General features: G+C 45.7%; 2 protein-coding genes and 1 long non-coding RNA gene across 6 annotated transcripts in view; 1 reads left to right on the top strand and 2 right to left on the bottom strand.

Annotated features, from left to right (window-relative positions):
- Positions 1-17,613, top strand: part of LOC126931196 (uncharacterized) — a 155,046-nt gene that overhangs the window by 28,796 nt on the left and 108,637 nt on the right. The window lies entirely within an intron of this gene.
- The window catches only part of PRR13 (proline rich 13), an 86,974-nt gene that overhangs the window by 28,249 nt on the left and 41,112 nt on the right, over positions 1-17,613 (bottom strand). The window lies entirely within an intron of this gene.
- SP1 (Sp1 transcription factor) overlaps positions 6,736-17,613 on the bottom strand; it is a 33,125-nt gene continuing 22,247 nt past the window's right edge. For all 3 annotated transcript variants that reach the window (XM_050748865.1, XM_050748868.1, XM_050748866.1), the window contains exons 4-6: positions 15,117-15,285; positions 13,272-13,471; positions 6,736-12,214 (exon numbers count right to left, since the gene is read on the bottom strand). In XM_050748865.1, the coding sequence (XP_050604822.1) occupies positions 11,901-12,214; positions 13,272-13,471; positions 15,117-15,285 (683 nt within the window). In that variant the 3' untranslated portion in view covers positions 6,736-11,900. The remainder of the gene's footprint in view (positions 12,215-13,271; positions 13,472-15,116; positions 15,286-17,613) is intronic.

The raw sequence follows: 17,613 nt of genomic DNA, 5'->3' as shown, positions 1-17,613 counted from the left end.
GACGTACAAAATTCAACAATGAAAAAAAATAATGACTTAGTACTATACTTGGACATTTGAATTTAAATTGAGAAAATATGCATCATTACCTGCCAACATGCTACCAACTAAAAAGGGAGAATACAGTTCAAACTATCACCACCAGAGGTCAGCAGAGGAGAAATTCCCTGCTGCGGTGAGAGGGCAGAAAGTACCTCCTCTGATGACTAATACATATATAGTACACCTCCCACATTTACTAAGCTGCAGGAACTATAAAATGTAAAGGGCGGGCACAGGATGTGAAGAATTTCAGCATGGAGGTGGGAGAGGGCTATGGCTTGTTCTGCAATAGAGGCAGAGGAGTCCAACTCCACCAGACTCTTTCCCAGAGTAATAAACAACAGAAATAGGTAATCACTTCCACCCCTGTGAGCCACTGGCTCATTGAGAATTAGAGTCAGAGGGGACTTGTTCTCTGTTTCCCTAGCTTTCTGTCGCCCTAGTGGCTGCCTGGAAACCCTTTCTTGGAATGATGGGGCTTAGACCAAGGATGATAGTCCCGAGTACTGACTTTTTTTTTTTTTGAGACGAAGCTTCACTCTGTCACCCAGGCTGGAGTGCAGTGGTGCGATCTCGGCTCACTGCAACCTCTGCCTCCCGGGTTCAAGCGATTCTCCTGCCTCAGCCTCCTGAGTGCTGGGACTACAGGCGCCCACCACCACGCCCGGCTAATTTTTGTATTTTTAGTAGGGACGGGGTTTTACCATGTTGGCCAGGCTGGTCTCAAACTCCTGACCTCAGGTAATCTACCTGCCTGGGCCTCCCAAAGTGCTGGGATTACAGGCAGGAGCCACTGCGCCCAGCTTGAGTACTGACTTTTTGATTCTGGGGTCTTTCTTCTGGGGAACCTGCATGAAAGGAAGAGATAGTAAAAGTTCCAGTAGTCGTGTAACAGCAGCGGGAGGAATGACCAGGGATAGAGATAGCTGCCCATCCTTCCTTGGGCCCTTCCAGGAGTCTGCAGGACCTTGCCAGTGAGGTGGAATGTTGTGCTTCCAGCTACTTTTCTTCACTGGCTCCCAGATCAGATAAGTCTGGGGTGGTGCGTGTGGTGGGGGGTGAGGGGAGATTTGAAGGTGAAATAGCTTCCTGTGTCTGGAATGTCTCAGGAGACTATCTCCTCCAGAGTGGGAGCAGGGTAAGGATCAGGCAGAAAGGCAGTCTCCTCACCCAAAGCTTTGGATAACTAATTCTTTCCAAGACAGAAACATTCCAGTCAGGTTTATGGGAACTATACCTGCTCTGGGTTGTTAGGTTTTAGAGTTAAGATGGTGATAGAGGCTGGGCGCTGTGGTTCATGTCTGTAATCCCAGTACTTTGGGAGGGCAGAAGTTTGAAACTAGCCTGGGCAACATGGTGAGGCCCCCATCTATATTATTAAAGAAAAAAAAAAAAGCATTTCCTTTTTTTTGAGATGGAGCCTAACTCTGTCACTCAGGCTGGAGTAAAGTGGTGCAATCTCCGCTTACTGCAACCTCCGCCTCCTGGGTTCAAGCAATTCTCCTGCCTCAGCCTCCCAAGTAGCTAGGATTACAGATGCCTTCCACCACGTCTGGCTAATTTTTTTTTTTTTTTTTTTTTTTTTTTTTGAGACGGAGTCTCGCTCTGTAGCCCAGGCTGGAGTGCAGTGGCCGGATCTCAGCTCACTGCAAGCTCCGCCTCCCGGGTTCACGCCATTCTCCGGCCTCAGCCTCCCCAGTAGCTGGGACTACAGGCGCCCGCCACCTCGCCTGGCTAGTTTTTTGTATTTCTTAGTAGAGACGGGGTTTCACCATGTTAGCCAGGATGGTCTCGATCTCCTGACCTCGTGATCCACCCGTCTCGGCCTCCCAAAGTGCTGGGATTACAGGCTTGAGCCACCGCGCCTGGCCCTATTTTTTATATTTTTAGTAGAGATGGGGTTTCACCATGTTGGCCAGGCTGGTTTCAAACTCCTGATCTCAGGTCATCCACCGCCTAGGCCTTCCAGAGTGCTGGGATTACAGGCGTGAGCCACTCCACCAGGCCAAAAAAAACGTATTTCATTAAGTGCTGGGCCTACAAAGATAGAGATGTGATTACTGCCCTCTGGGAACTCATAGTGTAGAAATGCAGGCAGATATATGGACAAGCAACCAGAAAACTGTGTTTCCTACTAGGGGCATGAGCAAAGAGCTATACAAATAGATCAAGTAAGCTAATTCTGCCTAGGGCATAGAAGAAAGGTGCCCAGAGAGTTTCACAGAGAAGGGGATATTTAAATAGTCCCAAAGGTAAACACAATGGTAAGAGAACAGTTGTTCTAAGCAAAGGGAATGGCAAGAGTAAAGGCACAGAGAAGTAAACACAAAGCCTTGTGTGTTAGAGGTGGAAGGAGTGAGGAGGAAGCAATATGAGATATGAGACAGAAAATCACCTCAGAGAGAGATGGACCAAATTGGAAAGGTTTTCAATTCTGTATCAAGGAGCTTAGACTTTCCCAAAAAGCAAAATATTTTAGGCAGGGGCCTGGTGGCAATTGGAAGATGGATGACTACTGGGGTTTGGAGAGATCAGTTGCAAGACCTAAGCAGTAAACAAAGTGAGTACTGAGACAGTGGAAATGAAAATAAAAGAGGAGGCCGGGTGCGGTGGCTCACACCTGTAATCCCAGCACTTTGGGAGGTCAAGACGGGCAGATCTCGAGGTCAAGAGATTAAGCCCATCCTGGCCAACATGCTGAAACCCCGTCTCTACTAAAAATACAAAAATTAACCGGGCGTGGTGGCGCGTGCCTGTAATCCCAGCCACTCAGGAGGCTGAGGCAGGACAATCGCTTGAATCCGGAGGCAGAGGTTGCAGTGAGCCAAGATCACGCCACTGCACTCCAGCCTGGAGACAGAGCGAGACTCCATCTCAAAAAAAAAAAGAGGAAAAATTTGATATATATTGTATAGGTAATGTTGACAGGATTGGTAATCAAATGAATATTAGTAGGTGAAAGGGAGAACTAAAAGATGATTCTGAGGTTTCAAGTGTGAGTGATCAAGGAGCGGTGAAAGACAAAGAATTATTTCCCCTTCTACCATGTTGAATTTATCTGGAGGACATCCAGATGAAAATGTCTAGCAAGCAGACTTCCAGGTCAAGAGAAAAGTTAGGGCTTATGATTTGGGAGTCATCAACGTGGACATAATCTAATGTTAGAGTGGATGGGACTTGTTTAAGGGGGAAAAAGGTAGAGAAAGGAAAGGACACAAGACAGGGAACACAAATACTAAAGAGACACAGGAAGAAGTGGCTATGAGGGAGACTAAAAAATACAGAAATGTGCCGCGCACGGCGGCTCACACCTGTAATCCCAGCACTTTGGGATGCTGAGGCAGGCAGATCACCTGAGGTCAGGAGTTTGAGACCAGCCTGGCCAACACGATGAAACCTTGTCTCTACTAAAAATATAAAAATTAGCTGGGCATGGCGGCGGGTGCCTGTAATCCCAGCTACTCAGGAGGCTGAGGCAGGAGAATTGCTTGAACCCAGGAGACAGAGGTTGCAGTGAGCCAAGATCATGCCACTGCACTCCAGCCTGGGTGACAGAGTGAGACTCTGGCTCAAAAAAAAAAAAAAAAAAAATGTTGAAGGAGAACCAAGAGTGTATCAGTGTCACATTCTATGGGAAGAAAGCTCCAAGATATAGTAGTCAAAAGTAGCACATTGAAGCAGTGAGGTCTAAGAGGTTAATGACTGAAAGATCACCAGAGCTGGCATCCAGATGGTTGACGCTACTGGGAAATTTTCTGGTAAATGATGGATGTTGAACAAAGTAGCCTGGGCCAGGTACAGTGGGTTCATGCCTGTAATCCTAGCACTTTGGAAGGCCGAGGCAGATGTGAATCACTTAAGCTCATGAGTTCCAGACCAGCCTGGGCAACATGGCGAAACTCTGTCTCTACAAAAAATACAGAAATTAGTTGGGTGTAGGCCGGGCGCGGTGGCTCACGCCTGTAATCCCAGCACTTTGGCAGGCCGAGGCGGGCGGATCACGAGGTCAGGAGATCGAGACCATCCTGGCTAACATGGTGAAACCCCGTCTCTACTAAAAATACAAAAAATTAGCCGGGCATGGTGGTGGGTGCCTGTAGTCCCAGCTACTTGGGTGGCTGAGGCAGGAGAATGGCATGAACCCGGGAGGCGGAGCTTGCAGTGAGCCGAGATCCCGCCACTGCACTCCAGCCTGGGCGACAGAGTGAGGTTCCATCTCAAAAAAAAGAGAAAAAAATTAGTCGGGTGTGATGGTGCGCACCTGTAGTCCCAACTACTTGGGAGGCTGAGGTGGGAGGATAGCTTGAGCTTAGGGGATGGAGGTTGCAGTGAGGCAAGATGAGTGATGCCACTGCACTCCAGCCTGGGTAATAGAACTAGACCTTGTCTCGGAAAAAAAAAAAAAAGAACAAACAAACAAATAAAACAGGCCAGGCACAGTGGCTAACGCCTGTAATCTCTGCACTTTGGGAGGCCGAGGCAGGCAGATCACCTGAGGTCAGGAGTTCAAGACCAGCCTGGCCAACATTGTGAAACCCCATTTCTATTAAAAATACAAAAATTAGCCAGGCATGGTGGCGTGTGCCTGTAATTCCAGCTACTCGGAAGGCGGAAACAGGAGAATTGCTTGAACCCGGGAGGTGGAGGTTGCAGTGAGCTGAGATCGTGCCACTGCACTCCAGCCTGAGTGACAGAGCAAGACTCCATCCCAAAAAACAAAAACAAAAAAACAAAAGCAAACCCACAAAGTAGCCTGAGGATTGAATAAAGGAAGAGAAAAATGAGTGTAAACTACTTTCACTAACTTTGGAAATGGAAAAAACTAATCAGTAGCTTGAAGAGGAAGCTGAAGTTTTTCAAAATGGGGGAAGGGGGAATACTTTTTTTTTTTTTTTTTTTTTTTTTTTTTGAGACAGAATCTCGCTCTGTAGCCCAGGCTGGAGTGCAGTGGCCGGATCTCAGCTCACTGCAAGCTCCGCCTCCCGGGTTCCCGCCATTCTCCTGCCTCAGCCTCCCGAGTAGCTGGGACTACAGGCGCCCACAACTGCGCCCGGCTAATTTTTTGTATTTTTAGTAGAGACGGGGTTTCACCGTGGTCTCGATCACCTGACCTTGTGATCCGCCCGCCTCGGCCTCCCAAAGTGCTGGGATTACAGGCGTGAGCCACCGCGCCCAGCCGGAAGGGGGAATACTTGAACATGCTTTTTTTTTTTTTTTTTTTTTTTTTTTTGAGACAGCTCTGTTGCCCAGGCAATGTGTAATGGCGCGATCTCGGCTCACTGCAACCTCGATCTCCCGGTTCAAGCAATTCTCCTCCCTCAGCCTCCAAGTAGCTGTGATTACAGGTGCCAGCTCCCACGCCCTGCTACGTTTTTGTATTTTTAATAGAGACAGTGTTTCGCCATGTTGGCCAGCCTAGTCTCAAACTCCTGACATCAGGTAATCCACCCAGCTCAGCCTCCCAAAGTGCTGGGATCACAGGGGTGAGCCACCGCGCCCGGCCAGAACATGCTAATAGGCTGACAAAAGGTAACAATGGCTGTAGCTGGGAAAATTTGAGCAACAAAATAGTATTGGATTATAATCTATGTATAAAATACACATTAACACATACTAATATAAATTGACTAAACGAGGGAGAAGAGACAAACCTCCCTTTCTTACAGAATTCCACCATAAGCTTGGGAAGCTGGGAGGAAAAAAAATCCAGATAATAGATGTAGATATCACCCTCTAGGAGGTAAGGTCGTGTTAACAATGGGGAAAACACCAGACAAACCCAGATTGGGGGATATTCTACAGGATATCTGGCCAGTACTCCCGAAGACTGTCAAGGTCATGAAAAAAAGGGAAAGACTGAGAAACTCTGAGCCGACTGGGGAGACATGACGAGTAAATGCTATGTGGTACCCTGGGATGGAGCCTGGAACAGAAAGAACACATCAATGGAAAAACTAATGAAACCCATAGTCTGGAGTTTAGCTAATGTAATGTACCAATGTCAGATTCTCTTTTTTTTTTTGAGACGGAGTCTTGCTCTGTCGCCCAGGCTGGAGTGCAGTGGCGTGATCTCAGCTCACTGCAAGCTCCGCCTCCTGGGTTCACACCATTCTCCTGCCTCTGCCTCCCGAGTAGCTGCAACTACAGGCGCCCGCCACCGCGCCCGGCTAATTTTTTGTATTTTTAGTAGAGACGGGGTTTCACCATGTTAGCCAGGATGGTCTCCATCTCTTGAGCTTATGATCTGCCCACCTCGGCCTCCCAAAGTGCAGGGATTACAGGCGTGAGCCACAGCGCCAGCCCCAATGTCGGTTTGTTTCTTAATTTTGACAATGTACCACGGTAATATGTTAACAATGAGGGAAACAGGGTAAGGATTATACGGAAACTGTGTTCTAGCTTTGCAACTTTTCTGTAAATCTAAAATTATTCCAAAATAAAAAAGCATATGGGAAAAAAAATAAAGTTAGTGCTGCCTGTTTGTCTTGGTCCTCCACATTTCCATGCAGTTGTGGCACACTGATCTGATCATGAAAACATTTACCCAGGAGTTAAGTGTAGGGCAACTGCACTGATTAACATGTATGGAGCACAACACAGTATAGCTGTAAACCTTTGTTAGATTCAGAGTATGAAGTTATAAAGGTACACTCTCCCCATTCCCAACCCTCCTCAATACACCAGAGACATGGCTTTTTATTAAAAAACTTTTTAATTGGTTTACAAAGGAGGCTACAGACTACATTGAAACTAACCTTTGTACAAAAGGCAAAAAAAAAAAAAAAAAAAAAAAGTCCCAAAACACCAAGAGACAAAAGGTAGGAGGAAAAACAAGAAAGATACAAAAGGAGCAGGAAGAAACTTACTTAGGGACAAGATTAGCATCATACACACCTAAGAGTAGGGGGTGAGGGGGAAGAGCAAGATGAGAGAGCATTTAAAAGCATTTACCCACACAGCCCTGGTGATAATTGGATTGGAATCAACAACAAACACAGCATGAGATTATTAAGAGGTTTTAAAAGGCAACAGTGGTGTGGACTGGTTATTGCCAGTGTTGAGAAATAAACTTGGGTTTTTAGGCACCAGAGACTGGAGCACCACCCCTCCCTTCCAGAGGATGACAGACTTAGGAAGAGGAAGCAGGCCCTGGGGCAGCTGCCACTGGTGTGTGTAGATGTCTCCTCAGGTCAATCTCAGCGTATCTTCCCCAAAGTCTTTGTGCCCTAGACTCTAGGTAAGGGCTATGGGATTTCACTGGGAGTAAGGGATGATCAGAAATATGAAGACCTGCCCTTGTCCACAATGGTCAAGAGCAGTTACCGGGAAACTGGAGCACTGAGTAGACAGAGTCCATATCCCTGGGGAAAAGGCACAGTGTAATTCCTGAAGGCAAGATATGGGAAAGCACACATCCCAGTAGAGGTATCAACAAACTCCTCACTACTTGCAGCCCTAGTCTAATCCCATTTTAGTTTTTTTTTTTTTTTTTTTCCCTGATAATTTAGCTAGGACTTAAGGCAGTTGAGGGGCAGATCATCATACCTCTACTCTCTTAGCAGAAACAAGGAAGACTGGGGCTGTTTGATAATAAGGAAGGGGAAAATGGGACAAAATACTCCCCTTTTCAAATGAACACTGTGGAGAAAATCTTTCTGGGTTTGGGGAAGTCAGAGTGAAGACTTAGGGGAGTAATAAAGCCAGGGATCCCCCTTCTTTTCCTTTCCCTGCCTTGGATCTAAGGCAAGTGAGCCAAATTTGGAAGAGGGAGTAGGAATTTAAGCTTAAGACTGCTTAATGTCTTCCTGGGGGCTGGTGTTTTGGGAAGGCAGACAAAGAGAAACAGGTCAACCTCAAAGCTGGTCTGCTCATCCTCCTAGAAGAGGTCTGGTATCTATGGAGTAGAGCCAAGAGAGGCACCACAGAGAGCACAGTCTCCCAAACAGAATAACCGGCTCATATTTTATCAGCAGTTTTCAAAAGCAATGTTTTCCGGGGTTGGAGAAGTGCCATATCTTCCTCCCTTTCCCCAAAGCTACTGCTGTGACCTTTCATCCTTGTACGTAAGTTACTGGCTCTCTTCTAAGGGAGATAAATTCCAAGATTTCACATTTTCCCTCTCAACCCCAAGAGGCTACCCAGCTTCAGTGAGGGGGAAGGAGAGCTATGCAAAGGGCCCCTCATTTGAGGCAGCTAGACTGTCCCTATTTCCTTGGTACTTGATCTCCGAAATTCTTGATCTGATCCCAAGGTCCAAAAGGCATCAGGGTACTTACAACTGAAAACTTCAAGCAAGTAGCACCAGGGCTCCCCCTAAGCATAATAGGGGCCTGATTAGCACCCCCAGAAGAACCCCTCAAAAAGTATATAAATTTATTGCGTCCTAGCAAAGATCTGCAGCTTCCAGTATTCACAAAACGTGAAGATATCAACAATACAAAATATACTTTGAAAGTCAAACACCTGCAGTTCATAGTGCTTTTTTAGATTTGTTAAAAAAAAAATACAATGCTTAGTTTCCTATAAAGGATACACAAAAGCAAAAAATATATATGTATATAGTAGAAATAAATCAGCCATAGTAATTTACAGCTTTTGTCTCCAAACCTCCCCTAATCATAATCTATCCCACACTTCAATATATACTTTCTGGAATCAAAGGTTCAATTTATTCTGAACCAGGCTGAGAAATATCCATTAAATTGCATTCTGTGTAGCACTCACAGAGTGCCAGTTGGGAAGTTCCTGAAGGAAGATGGTGTGGGTTGTTACTGTTCTGGGTAAAAAGTGAGACAGTCAAATGATATGCAAATGAATATAAATGGGCAACCTGAAAACCTGAAAGGATGAGGGAATAAGTGTTGTACTATCTCACCACTCTTCTGGGCATCCCCTGCCCTGCAAGATTGGTCATCTAAAAAATTAATTTAAAAAACTCATTCAAAAAAAATGAAAAAAAACTTACGAAAAAATTTCAGAATCAATATGCATGTCAGTTACATTAATTTTTGTTAGCCAAAAGTTCAGGGAAACGGGGTTTTTCTGTAATGAGCTCCTGACTCAAGGAATGTAGGCTCCTAACTTCCTGTGGAAAAGACTGAGTGGCTCACTACTGCTGGGAGACAAAAGAAGCTGCTTCTGTTTTGAGGCCAAACAAGATACTGGATCTGGAGCTTCCTTGATGAGAAGAGAACAGGGCAAATGGAAATAATTAGATATAAATTCACTCATGGTAATGCTAATGAAGAGGGTTGAGGGTAAACCAGCAGCTTTCCATTCAAGAGAGAAATACCATCAAATTACCTTCTAAAAGCTTATATCCTCACTCTCATTACACTAGTTTATATCTAGTAATTTCATACTGGAGAAGATTCCATTCCTTGAAATGCACTAGCAAAATACTGTGCACTTCAGTGAGTTATCCTGCCCCTTTCCTCCAAAAGATGCCAAAGTACATGATTACAGACATAAAATAACAGGTTCTGAGTTCTGCCTTTCAGTGAGAATAAAGGGTATGATAGTGGCTGTGCATGGATGACTTGTATCTCAGCATTAATAGAATTTGATCTGGGGAAAGTTTCTTGTCATAGTTCCTGAGTTGAAAACAGAATTACATCTGTGGAGAAAGGACCAAATGGAATGAACTATTGTTTAGAGTATTAAGTTATTATATTTCAGGTTAAACAACACACTTACCCAAAACTTAATTTGGATGGATTTTATATAAAATATATAATAGAATCATACCATCATCTATTTGTAGCCAAAGTAAAAAGATTTATGAAAAGAATAAGGACTCTGCTATAGATCTGCATGTTGGTTTCACTTTCAAACACAAAAATAGTTTCTTTTTAAAAAAGTACAGTAGAATATCCTCCATTCATAATTGTAATTAATTTAGCATAAGCAAAGAAATGACCTTAGGAACATACCCAGGTTTTAAGATAGATTTCTAGGTAAGGGGCCTGAAAGATATTTTGATCTGAATTTATTTTCCAACAATTTCAAATATAATTTGTCATCTGTGTGTAGACACATACAGGCATGAACACACATTCACCACACACACAAAAACACTTGCTTTCTATCAGATCAGGGTAATTTTTTATTGCAGGTCTCTTTTAATATTGGCTAGCAGAAAACCTATCCCCAACCTAACAGATTACACACACACACACACACACAGCCATTTTTCCACACTTCCTCACAGTGAAAAGCTCTCTAACAAGATACCAGAAGGTCGAGAGAGGCAATGCTTTTATGGCTGGGCCTTGAGGACAATTCTGGTTGCATTTACATCTCAGTGCCAAATGCACTAGGTTCCCTGCCGTTATAATTTTTGGATCAGTCTCTTCTGAAATCAGGTCACAGAGAAAACAGGATTTCTCCCAATCTCTCCTATAAACCACCGTGGTAAGACAAGATTTCTTTTTGTTCTGGGCTAGCATTCCCATGATCATGTGCTTCCTTTTCCCTTAGGAACCACCCAAGAACATTCAAGGAAAAGTTAAGGGAAAAGATCCTAAGAACCACTGTCTTGCCACTAGTACATGTTCTGGAGGAGTTCTGCAGAATGGAAACCTGAAACAGATTCATTGGCTGATGCTCCTTATTGACAATGGAAAAGAACCTAGTGGGGATGTTCAAAAGTATATTTACTTTCAGAATGTAAACTCAGAAGCCCACACATCAAAACTTAGAGCTACCCTGGAAGACAGTGGTACCAAAGTCCAAATACTCTAACTTCTGAACCTGACTACAAGTCATCTCCTCTCTGAGCACATGATTTTCCTAGTGAAAGCCCCCTACCTATTATTTGAAAATTTGACAGTTTATACAAACTGAGTCAAGATTATAATCTTCAAAAGGACTCTTGTACAATTCCACCCAAAGACTTCTAATTTTCGATGCTTAGAGCAGCTAATGAAGGGAGATGACTTTGACTCTCCAGCGCCAAGAAGGTGCCTGCGTCAGCAGTATTTTGAACACTCCCTCCACAGCTACTTCAAGCATCAGCCTGGGCTTCAAAGATTTTTCCATTCTGCTGCTGGAACTAAGGTCTTGAAAAAATTGACAGAAGTGCCTCATCCAGGCAGTAACAAAAACAAAACATGAGAGAAGGTGAGACGGCAACAGTTGAGTTAGGAAAGGAGTGCAAGAAGCTGATCCCAAATAAAAAGACAAAATTAAGAAAGGAAAAACATTATGGATGTATATATGAACTAAAAGCAGAGCGTATGAATGCTTAATCTGGTGGGAAGCCAAGACAACATCTATAGAAAAGCTTGATGTGTCACAACAAGGCTCAGCCATAGGGAAATAAGGCAATATAAAAAAAAAATGACCAAGGTATTTTGGTCACAGAATGGTCTTCTTCCTCCTCCCAGCCAACCCCTGTGAATGCATCTCTATATATCTTTTTATATATATATATATATAAAATAATATAGAATCTGTTTCTTGTTAAAAAGTATTTCAATGATCATATATATTTATCAAGGCATGATGGCTTTAGGAAAGGGGGGGGAATCCATCATGGAAGAGCTGAGAAGAGAAATGCAGGAAGGGTAGGCTGGGGTAAGAAGTGTAAGAAGAAACTGGGGTCAAACAAATCCTCATCAAAGGGTGGCACCAACAGAATTTTCACTAATGTTTCCCACCTTCTAAGAGGCACTGATGATACAGATGGGTGCCAGGACCCCATCTCTTCTCTTGTATCCCTCTCCTGATTCTTCTCACCACCATGCATTTTAATGCTTCATGGCTCTCTCTTCCCACATGTCTCTTGGACCCATGCTACCTTGCATCCCGGGGTTGATGGGTATGGCCCATATGTCTCTGGCCCCGGGTGCCTGATCTCAGAAGCCATTGCCACTGATATTAATGGACTGCAGATCCGCCACCTGCATGACGTTGATGCCACTGTTGGCAAGACGGGCAATGCCCTCTGGACAGATGGCCTCCATGGCTACCATATTGGTGGTAATAAGGGCTGAAGGAGTGGCAGTGCCGCTGCCTTCTGAACCTGCCCCACTGTCCAGGGGCAAAGTGCCCACACTCAGAGCTACACCTGGGCCTCCCTTCTTATTCTGGTGGGTCTTGATATGTTTTGACAGGTGGTCACTCCTCATGAAGCGCTTAGGACACTCAGGGCAGGCAAATTTCTTCTCACCTAGGTAAAGGAAGGAAAGATAAGAAGCTGACATGTTAGGAAGTGAGGTTATCTTACCCAGTTCAGTAATTACTCTACTAAGCTGAGTAAGACCAGTATGAGAAGATGATTAAAAACAAGAAAAATCTTCAAGTATCTTTTCCTTTGGTGGGGGCGTGGGGAAGAAAAGTAGATAAAGGTTGGGGAGTACTCAGTAAGGAGGGTAGAACTTAGCAGAAAAGTAAGGCAGGGCAGAGACTAAGAGTAATGGTTTCAACGCTTTGCCTTCAAATATCCCACTCAAAATCTAGTTCCTTCCTTTTTTTTTTTTTGAGACAGTCTTGCTCTGTCGCCTAGGCTGGAGTGCAGTGGCACAATCTCAGCTCACTGTAACCTCCACCTCCTGGGTTCAAGCAATTCTCCTCCCTCAGCCTCCCGAGTAGCTGTGATTACGGGTGTGCGCCAGCACGCTTGACTGTTTTGTAATTTTAGTAGAGACAAGGTTTCCCCATATTGGTCAGGCTGGTCTCAAACTCCTGACCTCAAGAAATCCAACCACCTCGGCCTCCCAAAGTGCTGGGATTACAGGCGTGAGCCACCGCACCCAACTCCTTCCTTTTTTTTTTTTTTTTTGAGACGGAGTCTCACTCTGTTGCCCAGGCTGGAGTGCAGTGGCACAATCTTGGCTCACTGCAAGCTCCGCCTCCCAGGTTCCTGCCATTCTCCTGCCTCAGCCTCCCGAGTAGCTGGGACTACAGGAGCCTGCCACCATGCCCGGCTAATTTTTTTGTATTTTTAGAGATGGGGTTTCACCGTGTTAGCCAGGATGGTCTTGATCTCCTGACCTCATGATCCGCCCACCTTGGGCTCCCAAAGTGCTGGGATTACAGGTGTGAGCCACTGTGCGCAGCTCCTCCTTCCTTCTTAAAAGGTTTCCAGATTAACTCCAGTTCCATTTGTGACCCATATATTTAGTTTCAAATTAAGTTGTTCAGAAATTTTAGTTATTTTGTAGGTATATTTTGTGTTTTTCATTCTAGGCTATTACTCTATTTTTCTCCCATAGGCTCTTGCTCACCTGTGTGTGTACGTTTGTGCCTCTGTAGCTCATCTGAACGTGTGAAGCGTTTCCCACAGTATGACCAGGTACACATAAATGGCCTCTCGCCTGTATGCCAGCGCAAGTGTGCCCGCAGGTGTGAAGTCTTGCCATACACTTTCCCACAGCCTTGGATGTGGCAAATATGTTGTTTCTTTTTGCCAGGATCCCCCGAGCCCCTGAAAGTGAGGATACAACTATTTATCATTCATTCTAGAGACAGAAACTAAAGAACCACAAAGTATCAACAACAGTCACCCAACCTACACCAAACTCACCCAAACTTTTATTTTTTGAAAAAGCCTTCTTTTTTGTTTTGTTTTTTTGAGACAGAGTCTCACTCTGTCGTCCAGGCTGGAGTACAACGGCATGATCACGGCTCACACCTCCTAGGTTCAAATGATTCTCCTGCCTCAGCCTCCCGAGTAGCTAGGATGCACGCCACTATGTCCAGTGCACCAACAGGTGCACGCCACCATGTCCAGTTGAATTTTGTATTTTTAGTACAGATGAAGTTTCGCCATGTTGGCCAGGCTGGTCTCGAATCCCTAACCTCAGGTGATGGATCCGCCTGCCTCCACCTCCCAAAGTGCTGGGATTACAGGCGTGAGCCACTGCGATGGACCAAGGCTTCCTTTTAAAAAGCCTTCTAGGGGCTGGGCGCGGTGGCTCACGCCTGTAATCCCAGCACTTTGGGAGGCAGAGGCAGGCGGATCACAGGGTCAGGAGATTGAAACCATCCTGGCTAACACGGTGAAACCCTGTCTCTACTAAAAATACAAAAAAAATTAGCCAGGTGTGGTGGCGGGCGCCTGTAGTCCCTGCTACTCGGGAGGCTGAGACAGGAGAATGGCGTGAACCTGGGAGGCAGAGCTTGCAGTGAGCCAAGACTGCGCCACTGCATTCCAGCCTGGGCGACAGAGCGAGACTCAGTCTCAAAAAAAATTAAATTAAATTAAATTTTAAAAAAGGCTTCTAGGCTGGGTGCAGTGGCTAACGCCTGTAATCCCAACAATTTGTGGGGCTAAGGCAGGAGGACTGCTTAAGCCCAGGAGTTTGAGACCAGCCTGGGCAACACAGGGAAATCCCATCTCTATAAAAAATTTAAAAGTTAAGCTGGGCACAGTGGCTCACACCTGTAATCTCAGCACTTTGGGAGGCCAAGGAGGGTGCATCACAAACAAGGTCAAGAGATTGAGACCACCCTGGCCAACGTGGTGAAACCCCATTTCTACTAAAAACACAAAAATCAGCTGGACATGGTGGTGCATGCCTGTAGTCCTAGCTACTCAGGAGGCTGAGGCAGAAGAATCACTTGAACCCGGGAGGCAGAGGTTGCAGTGAACCTAGATCACACACCACTGCACTCCAGCCTGGCCACAGAGCAAGACTCTGTCTCAAAAAACAAAAAAACAAAAAAACAAAAAACAAACAAACAAAAAAACCCAAGGCCAGGCACGGTGGGTCATGCTTGTAATCCCAGCACTTTGGGAGCCCAAGGTGGGCAGATCACCTGAGGTCAGGAGTTCACTGACCAACCTGGTGAAACCCCATCTCTACTAAAAATACAAAATTAGCCAGGTGTGGATTACATGCTTGTAATCCCAGTGACTTGGGAGGCTAAAGCAGGGGGAATTGCTTGAACCCGGGAGGCGGAGGTTGCAGTAAGCCGAGATGGCACCACTGCACTCCAGCCTGGGAGACAGAGTGAGACTCGGTCTCAAAAAAAAAAAAAAAAAAAAAAAAAATTAACCTTCTTCCTCTTTCCTCCAAATCCTATTATTTTTTCTTCATATTTGTAAGAAACTTGCTGGGTCAACTCACCTTCCTTCACTGTCTTTACAGTAGGGGCAGGTGCATGCTTCCCGCCGGGTCCTCCGACCGGCTTGGGGTTGGGCATCTGGGCTGTTTTCTCCTTCCTCTCCACCTGCTGTGTCATCATGTATTCCATCACCACCAGCCCCATGGAGACCAAGCTGAGCTCCATGATCACCTATAATTAAGAGAGAAAAGAGTCAACATGTGACACGGGCAGGTTATCACTGGCATCTCAGTGATACCCTACAGTCACGGCATCATTTCTTTTGAACTGACATCCTACGTTCACCGTATCACAAGTTTTGAAGCCTTTTTATGTTCAGCCATTCCATTCACTGACACCTGAAGACTCACTGAAATCTCAAGAATCATCATTGAAAATACAAAGAGTGGGCCGGGCGCGGTGGCTCAAGCCTGTAATCCCAGCACTTTGGGAGGCCGAGACGGGCGGACCACGAGGTCAGGAGATCGAGACCATCCTGGCTGACACGGTGAAACCCCGTCTCTACTAAAAAATACAAAAAACTAGCCGGGCGCAGTGGCGGGTGCCTGTAGTCCCAGCTACTCGGGAGGCTGAGGCAGGAGAATGGTGTAAACCCGGGAGGCGGAGCTTGCAGTGAGCTGAGATCCGGCCACTGCACTCCAGCCTGGGTGACAGAGCGAGACTCTGTCTCAAAAAAAAAAAAAAAAAGAAAATACAAAGAGTGACTGGGCACAGTGGCTCACACCTGTAATTCCATCACTTTGGGAGGCCGAGGTGGGCAGATCACCTAAGGTCGGGAGTTCAGGACTAGCCTGACCAACATGGAGAAATCCCGTCTCTACTAAAAATACAAAATTAGCTGGGCGTGGTACGAATGCCTATAATCCCAGCTCCTCAGGAGGCTGAGGCAGGAGAATTGCTTGAACCCGGGAGGTGGAGGTTGCAGTGAGCTGAGACTGCGCCACTGTACTCCAGTCTGGGCGACAGAGCAAGACTCTGTCAAAAAAAAAAAAAAAAAGGAAGATAAGAAGAAGAGGAGAAGGAAAGAAGGAAAGAAAGAGAGAAAGAAAATACCAAGAGCCAATAAATACGTAAAAATCTGATCAAATTTCAGTCATAGTTTTTAAAATGCAACTCCACTTATAACGCATTTGTAATTTTTCACCTATCAGATTACCAAAAGTTGAAACTCTAATAATATACAGCATTGGTAAGGGTACAGGGAAACAGACCCTCCCTCTCTCTCTTCCTTCCCTCCCTCCCTCCTTCCCTCTCTCTTCTTTCTTTTCTTTTCTTGAGACAGAGTCTCCCTGGCTCTGGAGTGCAGTGGCACAATCTGGGCTCACCGCAACCTCCATCTCCTGGGTTCAAGTGATTCTCCTGCCTCAGCCTCTCAAGCAGCTGGGACTACAGGCATATGCCACCAAGACTGACTAATATTTTTGTATTTTTAGTAGAGACGGGGTTTCACCATGTTGGTCAGGCTGTTCTCAAACTCCTGACCTTAGGTGATCCACCTGCCTTGGCCTCCCAAAGTGCTGGGATTACAGGCATGAGCCACCACGCCCGGCAGGAAACAGACATTTTCATACACAGATAGTGATAAATTAGTACAACCTTTCTGAAGGCTAGTTTGAAAACATTTAAATGTACATCTACTTTGTTTTTTTTTGTTGTTGTTGTTTTTTTTTTTGAGACGGAGTCTCGCTCTGTCACCCAGGCTGGAGTGCAGTGGCCGGATCTCAGCTCACTGCAAGCTCCGCCTCCCGGGTTTACGCCATTCTCCTGCCTCAGCCTCCCAAGTAGCTGGGACTACAGGCGCCCGCCACCTTGCCCGGCTAGTTTTTTTTTGTATTTTTTTTAGTAGAGACGGGGTTTCACCGTGTTAGCCAGAATGGTCTCGATCTCCTGACCTCGTGATCCGCCCATCTCGGCCTCCCAAAGTGCTGGGATTACAGGCTTGAGCCACCACGCCCGGCCTGTACATCTACTTTGAACCAGCAAAGTCTACACACTTACACACTTACATGTGGTTCTGCCTGTAACCTCAGCACTTTGGGAGGCTGAGGCAGGAGAATTGTTTGAGATTAGGAATTCCAGACCAGCCTGGACAACATAGAGACACTCTGTCTATAAAATAAATAATAGGCTGGGCACGGTAGCTCACGCCTGTAATCCCAGCACTTTGGGAGGCCAAGGTGGTTGGATCACTTGAGGTCAGGAGTTCCATACCAGCCTGGCCAACATGGTAAAACCCCCATCTCTACTAAAAATACAAAAACAAAACGAAACAAAACAAAACATCAGCTGGGTATGGTGGAGCACACCTGTAATCCTAGCTACTCGGGAGGCTGAGACAGGAGAACTGCTTGAACCCGGGAGGCGGAGGTTGCAGTGAGCCAAGACTGCCACTGCACTCCAGCCTGGTCGATAGAGCAAGACTTCGTCGCCAAATAATAATAATTAGCTGGGCATGGTGGCATGCGCCTATGGTCCCAGCTACTCAGGAGGCTAAGATGG

Source organism: Macaca thibetana, chromosome 11, assembly GCF_024542745.1.
Source record: "Macaca thibetana thibetana isolate TM-01 chromosome 11, ASM2454274v1, whole genome shotgun sequence".
Lineage (NCBI taxonomy): Eukaryota > Metazoa > Chordata > Mammalia > Primates > Cercopithecidae > Macaca > Macaca thibetana.
The sequence above is the reverse complement of the archived record's forward strand: the minus strand, read 5'-3'. Positions and strand labels throughout refer to the sequence as shown.